The following is a 20014-nucleotide window of genomic DNA, read 5'->3' on the forward strand; positions in this document are numbered from 1 at the left end:
GAAAGAAAAGGAACCTAGGCGACCTAGGATTTATTTGTCCATAATACGTTTTTTTTTTTTTCAATTTATGTCTTCCACTTCACTGTCTATGTTACTTACTTAGGATGATTTTTTACATGATTATGTTGAAGGCCCATATGTTAGACTGGCTATAGCCATGTGAGCCGTGCCATGAGAAAACCAACATAGTGGGTTTGCGACCAGCATGGATCCAGACCAGCCTGCGCATCCGCGCAGTCTGGTCAGGATCCATGCTGTTCGCTAACAGTTTCTCTAATTGCTATAGGCTCTGAAAGCGAACAGCATGGATCCTGACCAGACTGCGCGGATGCGCAGGCTGGTCTGGATCCTTGCTGGTCGCATACCCACTATGTTGGTTTTCTCATGGCACGGCTCAAATAACAAATTGAATAAAAATGCCTATAAATTACATCTAGTCATCTTCAGAAAATTGAACTTTCCCCGTAAATACGTACAAAAGTTGGAAGACGTTTCTCATTATCATGTACAAAATAACATTACAGAAAATCAAAAATAAATAAATAAATGAAATAAATGCAATAAAAGAAAAGAAAAGGAAATAAATAAATAAATAAAAGAAAAAAGGTTAGAAAGAAAGAAGGAGAGAAAGAAAGAAAGAAAGAAAGAAAGAAAGAAAGAAAGAAAAGGAAATAAATAAATAAATAAATAAATAAATAAAAACACCCCCATCCCCACAAAAAAGGGGGGAAAATCAAGGATTGATAGCAGTATAGGGCGACCTAGGATCTATTGTCCATAAACGTTTTTTATTTGTCAATTTATATCTTCACAATTCAATGTCTAATGTTACTATACTAGATGATTTGTTGAATCATTATGTTGAAGGCCCATATGTAACTGGTTCTCATAGCCATTGTATGTTATCCTTTTGAATAAAGAAACTTTGAAACGGCTAATATGAAAATCCGTGCGTCTTTTATCACGATGTAATTTAAGAATAGTGACAAAAATAATTCAAATAATTCAATATTCCACGTATACCTTCCGAAATGTCTTAAACCTGACGTAGAAAATCGCATTTAATTTTGATTTACGGTTAAGATTTTTTCTGGAAATTTAAGTTGGTCATGATGATACAAAACGTATTCTATACGAATTCATTGTGCGCCCGGTCTTGATGCGGATTCTTTCTGAATCCGTCGTGACTCTTGTCTTACTGCGTATTCTATCCGAATCTGTCATGTGTGCAATCCTGATATGGATCATCCGCATACATGACGCGGTTTCTATCAGAATCCATCGCTCACCCTGTCCTAATGCAGAGTCTATCGGAATTCGTTGGCCGCCTGGTCCTGAATTCAATTCGAATCATTGGTACATTCTGTCCTAGAACGGTTTCTATTCAAATCCGCCATCCGTGTGTTGGTCTGGTTGCAGATTCTGTCCATCAAAGTAGGCACAATGGACAAGACAGTGATAATGATGAAAGGTCAAGTACGATTAAATCAGCATTACCCAGGAACAAAGATACCGTTATAAATCGTGATCTATTTAATAAAACCGATGGATGCTCACCCGAAATGTGCATATTAATTAAAAGAATAAAAGTGGAATTTAATGACTGGGCAAATATAGTTTACTGATGTTGAATGATCAAAGGGCAATATATCATTGAAAACTCATTCCAGCGGATAACAAAGAAAATATGCGCACCTCGCGTCCTGTGAAATTTTGCGGAATTCAAGGCAGTGGTTTCTGAGAAATACTCCTGACCTTGATGGCGCTATAGTTTACTAATGTTGAATAATTGAAGGGCAATAAATCAGTGAAAAATCACCCAGCCGAAACAAGAAGGCAATATGCTCCTCTCCTCCTGATAGTAAAGCTTCCTACATCTTTTTGTACACTGACTAGTCACTAATATGTTTGTCTATATAAGTCACATGTACTCGTTTCTCCTTTTTAAAGTTTTTTCCCTAATATAGTACATGTTAATGCAAAGTAATTGCATAATTTTTACTCTTACATCTATCTATACATTGCCACTAGTCACAAATGTGATTGCTTTTATAAGTACACATGTACTTGTACCTCATACTTATTTCAACTCTTTTTTTCTTTCCTTTTTTTTTTAGCTATTATATTGTAAATTTATTATTTACCACACATGTTCCTGATTAGTTGTCATTGTTGTAAATTAAATATGTAAATATTTGCATTAGGGAAGACCCGTTACTAATGTTGCGAGAACTTGTGGGTCGACCCTTTTCCTATTATATGTACAATTGACGTAGTTATCTGTTTATATATGTATATATTGGCAATAAAATATGTTTAAACTAAACTTCCTATGAATTTAAGTATGGCTAAATTCCAACCTGTGGTTGCTGAGAAATACTCTGGACAAGAATGGTACTAAAGTAAACTATTATTGAACATAAAGGGCAATAACTCGATGAAAAATTACGCAACCGGAACATGAAGATTTTATGCGCATCTCCTCTTGATAGTAAAGCTTCCTATGAAGTTTCACTAAATTCCAACCAGTGGTTGCTGAGAAATACTCCGGGCAAAAATTTTACTATAGTCTACTAGTGTTGAATAATCAAAGGGCAATAATCTGTAAAAAAATCATCCGACGGGAACTCGAAGAAAATCTGCGTATCTCCTCTTGATAGTGAAGGTTCCTATGATTGCAGCCAGTGAGTGCTGAGAAATACTCCGGACAAGAATAGTACTATAATATACCGCTGTTGAATAATCAAAGGTCAATAACTCTTTGAAAAATATTTCGACCAGAACCATTGTGTACACTACGGTTGCGCTTTCATGCTGTCGCACTGACGGAATGAGTGACGTCACGCTCTATGTATAGAATGGACCAGAACACGAAGATAATATGCGCATCTCCTCTTAATAGTAAAGCTTCCTGTGAAGCTTCGCTAAATTCCAAGCAGTTGTTGCTGAGAAATACTCCGGACATGAAATGCGGGACGGACGGACAATCGGACGGACGGAGGGGCGAAGCGGCGACTATATATGCTTCATAAATAAGCGGACTAATATTGCCGTCAATGGCAATGGCAGCGGAAACGGCAACGGTAACAGCTGAGGGAACGTTTAGCGATATAAAGAGGTTGATGACATACACCGGTACACCTTGCTTACTCTTGCCAAATTACACATTTAAAGTTTAAAATAAATATCTTGAAAGCTAACATGACCCGATTTGTTTTCCTGTTGAACGTGTAACTTTTATTTCAGGAAACAAAATCACCCTTGTATTTTGCACGTCATAGTCTACCGACTCTATCATTCATAATACCCATATTTCGCTATTATGAATGAAAATACGTCACAAAGTATGCAATCTTTTGGCCGACTTAGTGACAGAATATGGATATAATAAATCCTTTACTGTGGTTTTTCATTGAAGTTGAAAGGAAGTGAAATATCTATGATATGTTAATTTGTAATTGCGAAATAACGTGCAAAATAATATATGTAGTGAAGTAATCTGCAGAAATAACATGTGAACTATTCACAAACAAACTTGAGATATTTGTTTATTTGTTTATTTTCCAGATATTATTTTCTCAGACCACTGACAGATATTTTTTGTTCAAAATTTTTTAGGTTTAACTGGAAAATTATTGATTTTTGGCGAGTTTAAACGGTCCAGTGACATGTTTAAGGAATCGCCTTCCTTGTCTTTTAAATAGCTTACAACAATCAGCTGCTGAACTATTATGGTCGTGTTGTTACAATGAAATGTATTTAAAGTCAGCTTTTAAGTTTACAGGTTTTGGAGATATTATTATAAGAGCGGCAGTGTATAGATTTTTAAATCATCTACTTGGAAATAAAAGTATATAGTTAGATAGCAACTTTTGGGATATTGATAAAAAGTTTTAAATCATAAGACAGAAATAAAAGGAAACGTGCTTTGCAAATGTGGCAAACTTCCTAAATACCCCCGATTAGCATTTTTACATCAGGCAAAGCGTACAAATAAGATAACGAACATAAACAATATAAGATATTCTTCGTTGTTGTCTCCCTAAGTCTTCAAGATAAAAAAAGTATCATGGTCAGAGACAACCAATTCAAAAAAGTACAGGGAACTTTCTTGGAATGAGGTAAGTGTATACCTGTGAATAAGGTAACGTCTGTGCGTTCTGATTGGTCAGTCATGTAAACAAACCTAGGAAGTGATTATTTTTTCAAAATTGATATTTTTTCACTGCATTTACAGTATTTTATTATACATTTTGACAAGATTTGCTACATTTTATGTGTATTGAAAAAAGTTTTATCAATTTCTCCCGCCACGTCAATGATGTAAACAGGGGGTCATCTCATTCACACGAAAATTACTTAAATAAAGTATCACTATTCATATGTTTTTCGTCCGATATTTTGGTATTAGAACTAAGATAGTTCTTGAAAAACCTGTAATTAGATATACATGTTTCGATGTATGGAAGGCCGTACACGCCATAATGTTACAATGTAAGTCTATGGGAAAACAATTGGTGGTCTCTTACCTCGTATATAAAATTACCAGATCAACAGGCTCTTAACCGTAACTTTTTCTACGAACACCGGCACTTTTTAGTACATAAAAAAACGTTGAGTTTATTATTAATGATTCTGGAACCAGTCTAAAAGAAAATCGCAAAAGCAGTCTATAAATCTACTTCCGTTGACAAGTATGGCGGGTAGTGCTCTGGTAAGGAAAGAAAAGTTGATAAATTTCCTGTTTTGAGCTTTATCCTGGGTTGTGAATTTCTTTTATTCAAGCCAGCTCCCAGCCCTTATTTGTTTTAGAGTTGAACTATGTCCGATACTTACTTTAGCAATTGCTAAACGCAATAAAATCACATTTAATGAATGTTTTTGAACTGAATATTCAATAACAAAAAAAAATGTTTTTAAACATTGAATTTAATGATGGCTCTACTGGGTCTTAGGCATTATCCTGTTATTTGGTCCGCGGACCAGAAACTTTCCGGTCTTATTTTCTTGTATTAATGTAACTTTCTTGAAATTATATATCGGTGTTTCTCACCGTATTGGGGTCAAAAAGTAGTCCATCCTAAAAAGTAGTTCCTATAGTGTTGCAAAAAAGTCCCTTCCTCAGGTGACTATAGTCTGTATCAAAAGACTAATGCTATTTATTCCGTACAGTGTTGAAAAAAATAGTCCCTAACCTCAGGTGACTATAGTCTGTATCAATAGACTAATGCTATTTATTCCGTAAAGTAACCGAATATGAAAACTACTTACATGTCAGTTAGAAGTCCAAAATTACTTCCCAGCAAATGAACAACGAAATATACAAGTTTTAAAGGAACAGTTCCAACACAAAATTAGTAAAGCCTTTATTCCGAGATACTGTTTACGTACACACACAAAAAATCAATATACTCGTATCGGTTATTTGTGACATGATTAAATGCATACAGATTGTATTTCTTTTCGTCAAACAGACGGAATAAATCGCGAAAATGTTTATATCCACTCTCATCCCTGCACAAATTTGTCAGTTAAGCCCACTTTAGAAATATATCTGGATTTAATTCATTGACATACACGAATGCAGCTAATAATAAACGATCAAAATGTTTAACACCTATCTACCAAAACAGTCATCTAATTAGCTTTGGCCACTTTTTAGCATCTCCAATAATGTCTTGTATTATCATCCATTGTGTGTAAATTTTTCTTCTTCCATAGCTAACGGTCAATTGAAACTTGCAATCAAAATCAAGGCATATTAACATCTCTGTGAACTATGTTAATGGGTTCATTCGAAGTACATGGTTATCTTTTGATCTGAACGTAAAATTATGGGTAAACATTGTCTGCAGAATGCCTGACCTCACTATATATACTCCTGGTATTTGGTCCGTGGACCAAATAAATTCTTCGTCGCTATATATACTCCTGGTATTTGGTCCGCATCTGAAAACTTCTATATTAACGAATTATTTTAAGAATGTCACCCCCCAAAAGACTACCACGCCCCATTTTCTGAAAATATGCTCCCCCAAAGAAAACCCTTTTCCCGGGGATACTTCCCCTTATAAGGCATTAGAATGAATATATTGGAAAACATTTTCGTCTCTATATATATACTCCTGGTATTTGGTCCGTGGACCAAATAAATTCCTCGTCGCTATATATACTCCTGGTATTTGGTCCGCATCTGAAAACTTCTTTATAAACGAATTATTTTTAGATTGTCACCCCCAAAAGACTGCCAAGCCCCATTTCTTGAAAATATTATCCCCCAAAGAAAACCATTTTCCCGGGGATACTTCCCCTTAAAAGGCATTAGAATGAATCTATTGGAAAACAATTTCGTCTCTCTATATATACTCCTGGTATTTGGTCTGCGGACCAAATAAATTCTTCGTCGCTATATATACTCCTGGTATTTGGTCCGCATCTGAAAACTTCTATATTAACGAATTATTTTGAGAATGTCACCCCCAAAAGACTGCCAAGCCCCATTTTCTGAAAATATGATCCCCCAAAGAAAACCCTTTTCCCGGGGATACTTCCCCTTAAAAGGCATTAGAATGAATCTATTGGAAAACAATTTCGTCTCTCTATATATACTCCTGGTATTTGGTCCGCGGACCAAATAAATTCTTCGTCGCTATATATACTCCTGGTATTTGGTCCGCATCTGAAAACTTCTATATTAACGAATCATTTTGAGAATGTCACCCCCAAAAGACTGCCAAGCCCCATCTTCTGAAAATATGATCCCCCAAAGAAAACCCTTTTCCCGGGGATACTTCCCCTTAAAAGGCATTAGAATGAATCTATTGGAAAACATTTTCGTCTCTCTATATATACTCCTGGTATTTGGTGCGCGGAGCAGATAAATTCTTCGTCGCTATATATACTCCTGGTATTTGGTCCGCGGACCAAATAAATTCTTCGTCGCTATATATACTCCTGGTATTTGGTCCGCATCTGAAAACTTCTATATTAACGAATTATTTTAAAAATGTCACCCCAAAAGACTACAAAACCCCTTTTTCTGAAAATATGATCCCCCAAAGAAAACCCCTTTCCCGGGGATACTTCCCCTTAAAAGGCATTAGAATGAATCTATTGGAAAACATTTTCGTCTCTATATATATACTCCTGGTATTTGGTCCGCACATGTATAATTTATTATGTGTATTCCTACGCGACCTTACATGACCTCAACAGTGAATGGCGGAAGGATACACAATGATTTTTTTAGAATGGCGGATGGATACACTATGATTTTTTTAGAAAGCCGAAGCTAAACATATCATTTAAATGTTGTGGAATTTATTTGGTCCGCGGACCAAGTAACAGGATAATGCCGGGTCTTATTTGTCACATTGATAAATTCTTTATTCTCGTTCCGATCCAAGGCCATCTTGCACAACAGATGTGCTGATTATTGTCATTATAAATCTACGTGATAGTCGAGCTGATTATTTTTAGTCTTTGCACAACTGTGTAGGCAAAAATTTCCAGTTGTGGCGTGACGATACAGCCAGTTTTTTTTTTTATCATCTTACAAGTGCAACCAAAGCTTAAATCACAGGAGTCTGAAATTTTATCAATAAGACCACAGAAGTCTATCTTTACAAAAAATACCACCTATATATATAAAATAAACACCAGGAATGAAACGTCAAAAACCCAGGGTCCCCTGAAAATACGCACGGAACACAGGGTGATCGCAATTTAGCGAGCGTAGTGAAGAAATAACACTAAAATACACCTACCGCACTCGACAGTATTCAAATGTGATACACTTTACGAGAGTAATCAGACATTTTCTGAGGTTTTCTGAGATTTTCAGCTGTCGCCGAAGCCATTCGCTGACGTCACAACAATAACAACAACAATTACAGCGCCGAGATGAAGATAATATAATTATTTTATCCTTTAAAATTTGTACATCGAGTAAATCAGTAGTAGAATATTTATAATATGTTTACATCGGTCTATAATATCCCCTAGATTCCTTTTGCAATGAAAAGATAATTTACAAAATTTGATTGGGAAAACCCATAAAGGGAGGTTACTCTTGGGATAATCCATTTTTCGATGCAGCGGAATATCTAAATTTCAGTAGTAAAATTTGATACTTGGTGAACAATGACTTTTTTTATATGAATAGAGTAATATGAAAATGTCTGTTATGTAATTTGAAGGTAAGACAGTACGGGAATTGCTACTTTCTTATTTTCATCCCGGTGCTGTAATTGTTGTTATTGTTGTGACGTCAGCGAATGGCTTCGGCGACAGCTGAAAATCTCAGAAAACCTCAGAAAATGTCTGATTACTCTCGTAAAGTGTATCACATTTGAATACTGTCGAGTGCGGTAGGTGTATTTTAGTGTTATTTCTTCACTACGCTCGCTAAATTGCGATCACCCTGTGTTCCGTGCGTATTTTCAGGGGACCCTGGGTTTTTGACGTTTCATTCCTGGTGTTTATTTTATATATAGGTGGTATTTTTTGTAAAGATAGACTTCTATGGTCTTATTGATAGAATTTCAGACTCCTGTGCTTAAATGTAGGAATTTCAATTACCTTGACCTTTAATGTAAACAAATATGGCGCCCACCAATTGAAAGTAGAAAGTGCCGCTAGCTTGAAAATTCATAAATACACTCATGATTTTTTAGGTGGAAAAGACATGGTCTTTAAGAACAAATTCAGCGGTGAAACTGTGCTTTTATTTAGTAACATAGAAAGTTGGAAATGATTTTCAGTTTTCATAAATACACCAGCAAACAAAAAGAAATTTCTACAGATGATGGATTACCTCGCAAGTATTTTATTATTGCAGAAATAAAATCATTATCAACTCGCATTTACAAGCGATTTGCCTCCAAAACTTCCAATTGTAAAGTGCTCACTGCGCATGCGCAACGGAAGTTATGAAATTCTAAGGGAGAAGCAATTATTCACTTTCTGTATTTTTTATGAACTATCACCACTGGAGGGGAAGTAACTAAAACATTGCTAATTATGCATTCTGAAACTTATCCCTTTGTTGGAAGTAGTGGTCTCCCTTTTGTTTAAATTTTTTCTTGCATTAAGAGAGAAAAAGTAGGAGAAACACTTGTATGGAGCAGAATCTTTTTTTGTAATAAATTCAACAAATTTCTTAACATTTTTAGAAAGATATTGCCTTAAGAAATGAAATAATATTTTGAAAAATAGGAAATGTATGTTTTATAAAATGTCATTGAAATAGCTATATAAAGCTAGCTCGAAACCAAATTTTACATTTTAGAAAAAAAATACGAAGAAACTATTCATTACTCAAAAGAAATAAAAAAAATTTACATCATTAAGGACACCCGTCCCTAGATTTGCCACCTAATGCCACTCCTTGCCACTTATTTCCATGAAAAAAGGGTGGCATTTGGTGGAAATAGGTGGCATTAGTTGGCTTTTGGTGTAATTCAGCTCTTTTTTTCACCTAAGTGGTAAATTTGCCACCAAAAGCCACTTTATTTTGGTGGCATTTAGGTGGCATTAGGTGTAAATTTGAACATAGTTTTTCTTTACGGTGGCAGAAAGGTGTAAATTGGTGGAAAGTAGAACATAGTTTTTTTTCATGGTGGAAATCAAGTGGCGTTTAGTGGAAAATAGGGACTTAGAAAATTTTCTTGGTGGCAAATAGGTGGAAAAAAAACTTAGAAATTTTTGTGATGTTTGATTTAAAAGAGAACTGTAAGACATTGGATTACCCTGTACAAAAATCTTCACATGGACTCAGGTCGGAATCAAGGTATAATGGACACTAAACTTCAAACTTCAGGCCTAATTGACACGGAACCTGACTTTGCTAAAACTCCACATTGACAACAGCTCGTATAACACAAATGCTCACCCCTCTTGATGCATTCAGTAACTGTACAAGAAACAGAAATCATTTGGTCACTGTGCACTGGACGTTTGATGTACTACCTTTAAATCAATAATTATGGGTCATTTACCAGTCATAAGTGACTTCTGTATCAAATGTGATCTTAGACCAAAGCATTCTCTAGTTATTGGGCAAAAAAAAACTAGTGTTCTGGGTCAATGTGACCTAGACCTTTGACCATTGACTGACCTCAAAATCAGTAGGGGTCGTCTGCCGGTCATGATCAACCTCCCTATTTAGTTCCATGATCCTAGGTCAAAGCGTTCTCAAATTTACATCCGGAAACAGCTTAACTGTTCCAGCTCACTGTGACCTTGACCTTTGACCTACCGAACTAAAAATCTATAGGACTTATCTGCTAGCTATGTTCAACCTTATCTGGAAACTGTTTAACTGTTCCAGGTCACTTTGATTTTGACTTTTGACCTACTGGCCTCCAAGTCAATATGGGTCACTGCTGGTCATGACCAACCTACATATAAAGTTTCATGATCTTAGGCCCAAGCGTTCTTGAGTTATCATCTGGAAACCGATTGGTCTACATACCAAATGACTGACAGACTGACCAACATCTGCAAAACAGTATACCCAGGCTCCTTCTTCAAAGGGTTTCATTAAAATGAGAATAAGTCTATGCTGACTCTAGCTGGACAAAAATAATATTCAGAGTGGTATACAGAAAATTTGAATTTTCGTTCTTTTGTGAGAAAGAATATTTATTGCTTATTATATCTTTGCATTATATTCAATGAAAGACAGAAAAAGGTGGAAAATAGGTGGCAACTAGTGGAAATTGGCTGTACCAGCTGAATCTGAAAAGATCATTTTTAAATGTGTCTGCAGTGTATTATTTCTGCATGGGTGAAAGTTGGTTAAAGATAAGATTAATGATAGATCAAGTTACAAGCTCCCACACTAATGTATAGAAACAACGCCAGGTGGAATTTGGGTCAGTTAAGATTTATATATGCAGGCAAACATCAGGTCAGATGCAAAGAAATAGTTCTTGCCTTTTCTCTTCATTAATTGAAAAAAAGAAGTGTTTATAAAAAGGATGTTTTTACAATAGCTTTTCAACTTAAGGATTTGACACCTTCTTTAGCTGACCAAGAAATTGTATGTGTGGAATCAATTTATCTGTGTAGTAATACCAAATTTTGAAATCTGGCAATAGATGAGTCAGCCTGGGAGAAAATGGAAACACATTGTGAGAGGTAACAATATTATACTGTTTATTTTTTTTTAATTATTACTGTCTTTAACATTGTCTTAATTACTTACTCAACAAATACTTGAATTTGAAACAACATTTACCAAACTGCTTTAAATTAAAATCAACAAATCTCCTTTTATGTCTTAGGAAGTTTGGCAGATGGATAAATCCCAGATATATTTTCTGGAATATAGCTCAATCATGTTTATAACACTGCTTGTAAAATTGTATCATTTTGTAATTATTTACATTATTGATTAGCACTTAGGATACAATATGTACTTTTAAACTGTTCATACCAGGTACCTTCTGTGAAAAAAGTGCAACTTTGTGACATGATATGCCTGCCTGACTGTATATACCTGAGCAGCATACAGCTTATTACTGCATAAAAGAAACATATCAAGATAATTTTGAATCAGGTAAATATTATATGTTTTTATAAAAGCTAATGTTTAAATAACCCTTAATTTTTAAAGAAATACACCAACTAATAAAAATTCCTGGCATATTATATGATAAATATTAATTATAAATGTGATGAAAAACCCAAGTGCTATTATTACCTTTTGCCAAAGGTGGAGGGATATTATTTTTGGCGTTGTCCTTTCTTTTTTATCTGTCCGTCGGATTAACTGAAAATGCTTGTAATTGGAAAAATATTTTTATGGCTTTGTCTATAGAGTCACTAAACCTCATGTAATTATCATAAGCTCATTAACACTGCTCAATTATTTACCTAGTAAAAGAAGTATTTCCCCTTGATTTGGTAAAAAATAGGGATTTTTCATGCATCTATTGATGGATCTTCATGAAACTTTACAACAATGTAGATCACAACAGGACAGCATTGCATGTGCAATTTCCATCAGGATAACTTCAGTAATCAAAGTTATTGCCCTTTAATTGTTTTTCAATCCATAAATTTCTACATAACAAGTAATCCATTGATAAATATTCATGAAATTTGACACAAGGTGAAAATCACCTTAGAGCAATGGTGCTTCCACATCTTTCATCAATTCTCAAGTTCTTGTTATTGATTCAAGATGCATATATTTCCACAAAACAATGTAACTGTTTGAGTGGATAAAACTTTTTATACAGTGTCGATTTTGATGAAACTTCTCACAGTTATAATAAAGATGTGAAATCATTTTTATTTGCGTAGAACGAATTTTCGCGTATTTCACACTAGAACCAATGCGTGAATTTAAGACCGCGCTGTTATTATTTTTTAATTTATTTTTTTCATTTATAAATTGAAAATGTTCCCGCGCAAAACAGTCCTTTTTACGTTTGCTCGAAATTTCATGCCAGCGAATTTAAATGATTTCACAGTATTTGACATAGATTAAGTTTGTAGAGTTTTTTGTTATGTCAGTGAGTTAGTTTAGTCTTTCGATTTCATGTATTTCCTAGAGGAAATTTACAATTTTCAGCAAAATTATGCAGAATGTTAGAAAAATATATCTATTAATAGATGTATGGTTTGCTGTTACAGATTGTGAGCTGGAAAAATGGCCTTACATCCAAAGGAGTGAAATTTGGAGAGTCATTCGCCATCTAATTAAGCCATCCTGGAATATGACAAAATAAGACTGCATTGACAACATCCTGATTCTCATGTTCAGATCTTTTGTGATTTCTTGTGAAGAGTCTTTGATTTTTCATAAAATAAAAAATGTATTAATATAATTTGATTTTTGCTTACTACTGAGTTTTTTCAGATTCAGCAAGTGCAGCCGATTTCCACTAGTTGCCACGTATTTTCCTACTATTGCCAGCTATTTGGTGACATTTAGTGGCAAATATGACTGCCACCATAGTGGCGTTTTGGTGAAATTTTGTCCGCTTACTGCCACCTGTTAGGTGGTGATGGGTGGAAGTAAGTGGCGTTTAGTGGAAAATAGATTTTACACCATAATGGTGGCATTTTAGTGGTAATTTGTCTAAATACTCCACTTACTGCCACCGTGAAGGTGGCTATTGGTGGAATTAAGTGGCAAACAAATTTTCCACCATAATGGTGGCATAATGGTGTAAAACTGTCTAAATACTCCACTTATTGCCACCTAAAGGTGTACACAAGTGGAAAGAGGTGGAATTTAGTGGAAAATGGGTTTGCCCCTGTCCTCTTTATTTTTTCACCATTTTGGTGGCATTTTAGGTGGCATTTTGGTGGAAAATTGTCTAAATACTCCACCATTGAAAAGGGTGGCATTATAGTGGCAAATCTAGGGACGGGGTCAGCTAGTTAAAGATGACGATGCTCCGATGATCGATTATAATTGAAAATTGATCGAAAATGTCAGAAGTCTGCGACAAGCGATTATGGTTTTAAGTCACAGATTGTCATTCAAATGAGTGTATTACTACTCAGAGAGCACGAATTTCTTTTCTGACATTTTTTCTCTGCCTATGACTTATGCTTTCAGTTGTGCTATTTTCATATCTTGGCAATGCCCGGTCTTTTGTATGGAAATATAAGGAAACTTGAGCGAAATAGTCGCTTTGGCTCTAGTTAAACATCAAAGCAAAATTCAAGTAGGCCTGTAGCTAAAATACTTGATGGCATAATTTAAGCTCCGAACCCGGGACCTTTCACATCTAAGGCGGACACTCAACCACTTAGCTATAAAAGCTAGCTCAATAGCAAGGAAGTATATTGGTGCACCCTTACACTCTATCCTACTACTAGCCTACTTCAGAATTAAATCAGATAAGCGGTTACGTCTTTGAAACTTCGTTTAGTAAAAACTAATCAGTAGAGATTTATTACATAAATATTCAAAAAGTATCTTACCTCGAATAATTTCATTACATCTAATTTTAACGTGTATTTTTAAGTGTCAAAGTTAGGATTCATCATTTTATTAGCTCATCTGATTTTTTGAAAAAAAATGATGAGTTATTGTCATCACTTGAGCGGTTGTCGGCGTCGGCGTCGGCGTTGCCTGGTTAAGTTTTATGTTTAGGTCAGCTTTTCTCCTAAACTATCAAAGCTATCGCTTTGAAACTTGGAATACTTGTTCACCATCATAAGCTGACCCTGTATAGCAAGAAACATAACTCCATCTTGCTTTTTGCAAGATTTATGGCCCCTTTTGTACTTAGAAAATATCAGATTTCTTGGTTAAGTTTTATGTTTAGGTCAACTTTTCTCCTAAACTATCAAAGCTTTTGCTTTGAAACTTGGAATACTTGTTCACCATCATAAGCAGACCCTGTACATCAAGAAACCTAACTCCATCTTGCTTTTTGCAAGAATTATTGCCCCTTTTGGACTTACAAAATCAGTTTTCTTGGTTAACTTTTATGTTTAGGTCAGCTTTTATCCTAAACTATCAAAGCTATTCCTTTAAAACTTGCAACACTTGTTCACCATCATAAGCTGACCCTGTACAGCAAGAAACATAACTCCATCCTACTTTTTGCAAGATTTATGGCCCCTTTTGGACTTAGAAAATATCAGATTTCTTGGTTAAGTTTTATGTTTAGGTCAACTTTTTCTCTTAGACTATTAAAGCTATTGCTTTAAAACTTGCAACTCTTGTTCACCATCATAAGCTGACCCTGTACAGCAAGCAACATAACTCCGTCCTGCTTTTTGCAATAATTATTGCCCCTTTTGGACTTAGAAAAATCATTTTCTTGGTTGAATATTATGTTTAAGTCAACTTTTCTCATAAACTATCAAAGCTATTGCTTTAAAACTTGCAACAGTCTTTCACCATCCTAAGTGGACACTGTGCATCAAGAAACATAACTCTATCCTGCTTTTTGCAAGAGTGATGGCCCTTTTTAGACTTAGAAAATCATGGGTAGGACAATATTTCTATTATACAAAAAAAATCAGATGAGCGCCAGCACCCGCAAGGCGGTGCTCTTGTGTTATATTTTCTTTGATTAATTAATAAACAGTCTGTAACTGTTTCAAGTTATTGCAGTTTTAACCCATTAGAGTTATTGCTTATATTTTCATAACTTGTTTCAGTTATCATAAAATATTACAAAGCCCTCCTGTGTCAATTCCTCATTTTGAATGTGACTAATGCAATTATTTCCTGAATCCTTGAACTCCTATCTTTCCAGCTATGTAGTAAAAATTTTTACGCAAGGCTGATAAAGTTTTACGCGAAAGGTTTAAACCTATAGAACTCTTAGCATCCCATTATGCTTATCAGGTCATGATCAGGCTAAAAGAGAATTTGATTAGATAGGTCACTTTGTGAGAACAGCAAAAAGACTTTTTTTGAATAACTTACTTGAGTTAACTTATATTTTATAACTAATACAGGTTATAAAATGCTTGAAAAAATAACTGAAATAGGTTACATAACTTAAAACATTTACACCCCTGACTGATAAAATAAGCTGACTGTTCAAAACATGCTTAAACATTTACTTCTAAACAGACCAATAAATTAATAAACATAATTGAGCCGTGCCATGAGAAAACCAACATAGTGGGTTTTCGACCAGCATGGATCCAGACCAGCCTGCGCATCCGCGCAGTCTGGTCAGGATCCATGCTGTTCGCTAACAGTTTCTCCAATTCCAATAGGCTTTGAAAGCGAACAGCATGGATCCTGACCAGACTGCGTGGATGCGCAGGCTGGTCTGGATCCATGCTGGTCGCAATCCCACTATGTTGGTTTTCTCATGGCGCGGCTCATATACAGATGCCACATATTAAGTAGTATCTGTATATGAATTGTGATGATCTCATGTCATAAAAACAATTTGATTAATAATCGATGATTAATCGAAATCCCCTCTCAGATTATATTTGATTATCCATTGATTAAGCATCTCTAATTAAGGAAAGCAATAAGCATGATTGTGACCATTGTGCTGATGCATATTTCCAAGGAAGGGAGCTACTGGCATTTCCATGTTTTGCATGGTCAACCCCACCCCTATTTAATTTTTAAAGAAAATACACAAAAATGTACTTGTATTTGCATTTTTGCTGATTTATTCTTAATTTTAGAGTGTATCTTCAAGAGATAAACTGGTATATTATTTTGCACATTGAAATGTTGCTAAATGGTGTATTGTTCTTTGCACATAATTCAGATTTTCAGAAAATTTGAAACTGACAGCATGCATCATATTATTAAATCTTTACCAGTACATCTGTTTGTTATGAAGTTGAGTTTCCACACCCTATGTTTTTACCTCTATTGGTCATTTGTTTGAATTTGGTGATTCTGCATTAAGATGCTTTTTTATCTCTTCTACACCACACTAGCATAGCGTGTTGCAGTATTTACTTATCACTTATCATGCTGGAAATGATTGATTCTGCCTTTGTGACAAGTGCAGGTCAGGGTCAGCCTGCACATTTGTTCAGTCTGATTTTGACCTGCACTGTTCGACATTCATTCAGTATCTTTTTGGTATGCACCCCTTTAAACAGTTAGTAGTACTGTCCAAATTGAAGGATGGACAAGTTCATTTTAGAACTTTAGCAGGGCAAGGGTTAATGAATGACATGATGCCAGTCAGTAGTCATAACTATTGCCAAAGAGCCAAAGGTCTGAATGCATATAGTTTTGACTGTTGACCTGCATGCCATTCAGTTAGGGATTTTATTACATGACATCTTAAATGAGCCACACCATGAGAAAACCAACATAGTGCATTTGCGACCAGCATGGATCCAGACCAGCCTGTGCAGTCTGGTCAGGATCCATGCTGTTCGCTTTCAAAGCCTACTGCAATTAGAGAAACTTTTAGCCAACAGCATGGATCCTGACCAGACTGCACTGGCTGGTCAGGATCCATGCTGGTTGCAAATCCACTATGTTGGTTTTCTCATTGCGTGGCTCAACTACACTTTCACAGGTTTTGTCAGACTGAACGAATTTGTCCCAGCAAACCAGTGTTGAACTATAGACTGGTCAATATTAATTTTAACAAAACTGTAGACTGACTATTTATTTTAAGGAGTCATGTAATAATTTTACTATTACTAACTGTAGGTCTGGCTTGTGATGAATACACACTACTATATCTTGCACATAGCATGTTAGGCATTTTAAACTGAAAGTGTACATTTTGTAATTGTTAAGCTGTTATGTCAGACTTTTATTCACAAAAGGGGAAGGGGCATGCACTATCTTATTTTGTGAACAATAGCTCCGTAGTTGGGCAAAGGAGAATAAAAATCCAGATGTAAATTTGATTTTAGGGACAAACTGCATGATATTTTTGTTAAGGAAGACATCATTCTGTAAACGGCCCCCTTCTGTGGAAAGAAAATATGATTTTCTCACTTATCGGACAGAAAAATCTCTATTTTTAGAAGTGCTGGAAAATCTTATCTCACATGGGTTATCCCACATTCCTGTGACGGACTACTTCATGCACTAAATATACATATTATTTATGTAAAATAATCAAAAATCAGGTACCTTTATCTTTTCTCTCCGTTCCTTATAGTGTATTTCTCGATTCAAAATTCATTACTTTATGGTAAGAACATACCGTTATGCTACAAACGATAAAACTAAAGCGGAGCTTTGTTATTGTGCGTCACTGAAATGTTACGACGTCACTTCTGCTTACGGACGCCAATTTCCCGCGTTTTAAGTAGTTTCATATTTTTATGCTTGTTTTTATTGTTTCTGTTGTGGTAAGTGAGAAATAGAATCCATAATTGGTGTTCGGTGAAGATCAGAAATCCCAACCCTCGGGCACACCACTCAAGTCTTAAACTCGGCTCAGCCTCGTTTAAGACTTGAGCGGTGCACCCTCGGGTTGGGATTTTCTGATCTTAACCGAAGACCAATTATGGATTCTCTATATCTATGTATTTATTTGACAGGTAGAACTTAGGAATTATGACCAAAATTCATTGATGTCAATTAAAACCTCACTACTAGTAATTGACAGTCTGTTAAAACTGTAAGTAGTATGGGCAATAAATATACTTATATGATTTATTTAAAATGCTTGAAAAATAACATACACAATTTTTTTCTATTTTCAGTATTCAATCATTAACAAGCAAGAAAATGGTAAGAATTAAGCTTTTACATGTATGTTGTTTTTATTATGGAGGACAAAATCCCTCTTGGCCAAATCCGCCATCTTAGTTTGACCAGGGGTAACAGAATTCCCGCTTTTATTTTGTTCAATATATAGTTTATATAAATCTAAAATTATAAGAAAGTAAATTTAAAAAAGTATAATAAGAAATTTTAAAGTGGCATGCCTCTAGGTTGTTCCAAAACAAAAATAATTATTTTTTTAGATATCTTGAAATAAATGCTATATTTCTTTTAAAAGAAGGCTTTAAATCTTAATTACTGACAAACTTTATGTTACGGAAACACGAGAATTAGCTGTTTTTACTACTTTTTACGCTGAAAATCGAAAAGCGTTTGTTACGCTTTTACTCCAGGTAAACTGTCTCGATTATAAATATCTATATTTTGAAGTCATTATTCACTACTTCAGCTATAGCGCTATTACGATGACTGGAAAATGTCTTTATTGCCGCGGCAGTCCGGGGTTCGATTCCCGATGCGGTCATCTTTTTTTCATGGTTTAGAATTTTAAAAATATTTTAGAAACAAAAATTCATATTCTGATGTTCATAATATGACCAAAACTTCAGTTGAAAGAAAAATTATTTTTTACCCAAATCTAGAGGCATACTGCTTTAAGAAATACATTAATATATAATAATTATACATAATTATATAATTATGTAATAAGAATAATTCTTTAAATGGGATGAAGTGAAAATTTGTATGTAATTGTAAAATATGAGTGGAAATTTAAATTTTGTTTGCCTTGATTGAATTGAGAAGGGGGGATTTTGTCAGTATCACATTATAATTTTTTGGTAATTTGAATGTTGTATATTAGGACTGGGACGATTACTCGGTTAATCGGATCCGATTCGATTACTAGGTGAAATCGGTTTCAATTTTGCAAAACCACTAATCGCGCTCAAACAATAAACATGATGAATTTTACACTATCTTTATACATTTCTTTGACTAGCAAACAGAACCGCAGTATATTTCCGCTAAAACATAAAACATAGTAAACAGTTACGTGGATTTATCTGTCGTGATATGTGTAAAATAAAATGTACCAAAATATGACTTATTAATTATAACATTGTTTGCAAAAGATAAAGTTCGTAAGTTCCTGGTGTAATCAGCTGCTGGACGTACCTTGATACCTTCGTCAGAAAAGAAAACAGCATTTTCGATATGGCAGCCGATTCAGTTCGATTTCATACAAAAGATTACCCGGTTTCAAAATTTTGAAATCGTCCCAGCCCTATTGTATATAATTGTAACTGTTCCATGTGGTTCTTGGACAACTTGCGATGTATTAAATGTGATTTATACATGTGTGAATATATATATACAATAAGATATGATTAAACTAAACTTAGGGTCCTCTGTGCTTCCAGGAAATCTACACTTGGCTTTTATTTTGGTGCGTGTGTAAAAAGAGTAGGAACCAATGTCTTATTTTTATAAGATATGATTAAACTAAACTTAAGGGTCATCTGTGCTTGCAGGAAATCTACACTTGGCTTTTATTTTGGTGCATGTGTAAAAAGAGTAGGAACCAATGTCTTATTCTTATAAGATATGATTAAACTAAACTTAAGGGTCCTCTGTGCTTCCAGGAAATCTACACTTGGCTTTTATTTTGGTGCATGTGTAAAAAGAGTAGGAACCAATGTCTTATTCTTTCATAATCATAACCTTTATGCCATAATGGTATTGTCCAAATTGAATGATGGACCAGTCCATTTTAGAAATTTAGCAGGCAGAAGGTGAAGAGGTGACTAACAGGTTCTGAATACTACATTTTAAAACAAGTGCAACTCCTGA

General features: G+C 34.8%; 1 protein-coding gene across 2 annotated transcripts in view; it reads left to right on the forward strand.

Annotated features, from left to right (window-relative positions):
* The first annotated feature begins 4594 nt into the window (after nucleotides 1-4594).
* The window catches only part of LOC123541741 (SKI8 subunit of superkiller complex protein-like), a 36921-nt gene continuing 21501 nt past the window's right edge, over nucleotides 4595-20014 (forward strand). The window contains exons 1-3 of one of the 2 annotated variants that reach the window (XM_045327313.2): nucleotides 4668-4714; nucleotides 16138-16161; nucleotides 18142-18169. In XM_045327313.2, coding sequence (XP_045183248.1) covers nucleotides 4697-4714; nucleotides 16138-16161; nucleotides 18142-18169 — 70 coding nt within the window. In that variant the 5' untranslated portion in view covers nucleotides 4668-4696. Of the gene's footprint in view, nucleotides 4715-16137; nucleotides 16162-18141; nucleotides 18170-20014 lie in introns of both variants that reach the window. The other variant, XM_045327314.2, reaches the window with a different exon arrangement.

This window comes from Mercenaria mercenaria, chromosome 19 (assembly GCF_021730395.1).
Source record: "Mercenaria mercenaria strain notata chromosome 19, MADL_Memer_1, whole genome shotgun sequence".
Taxonomy (NCBI): Eukaryota; Metazoa; Mollusca; class Bivalvia; order Venerida; family Veneridae; genus Mercenaria; species Mercenaria mercenaria.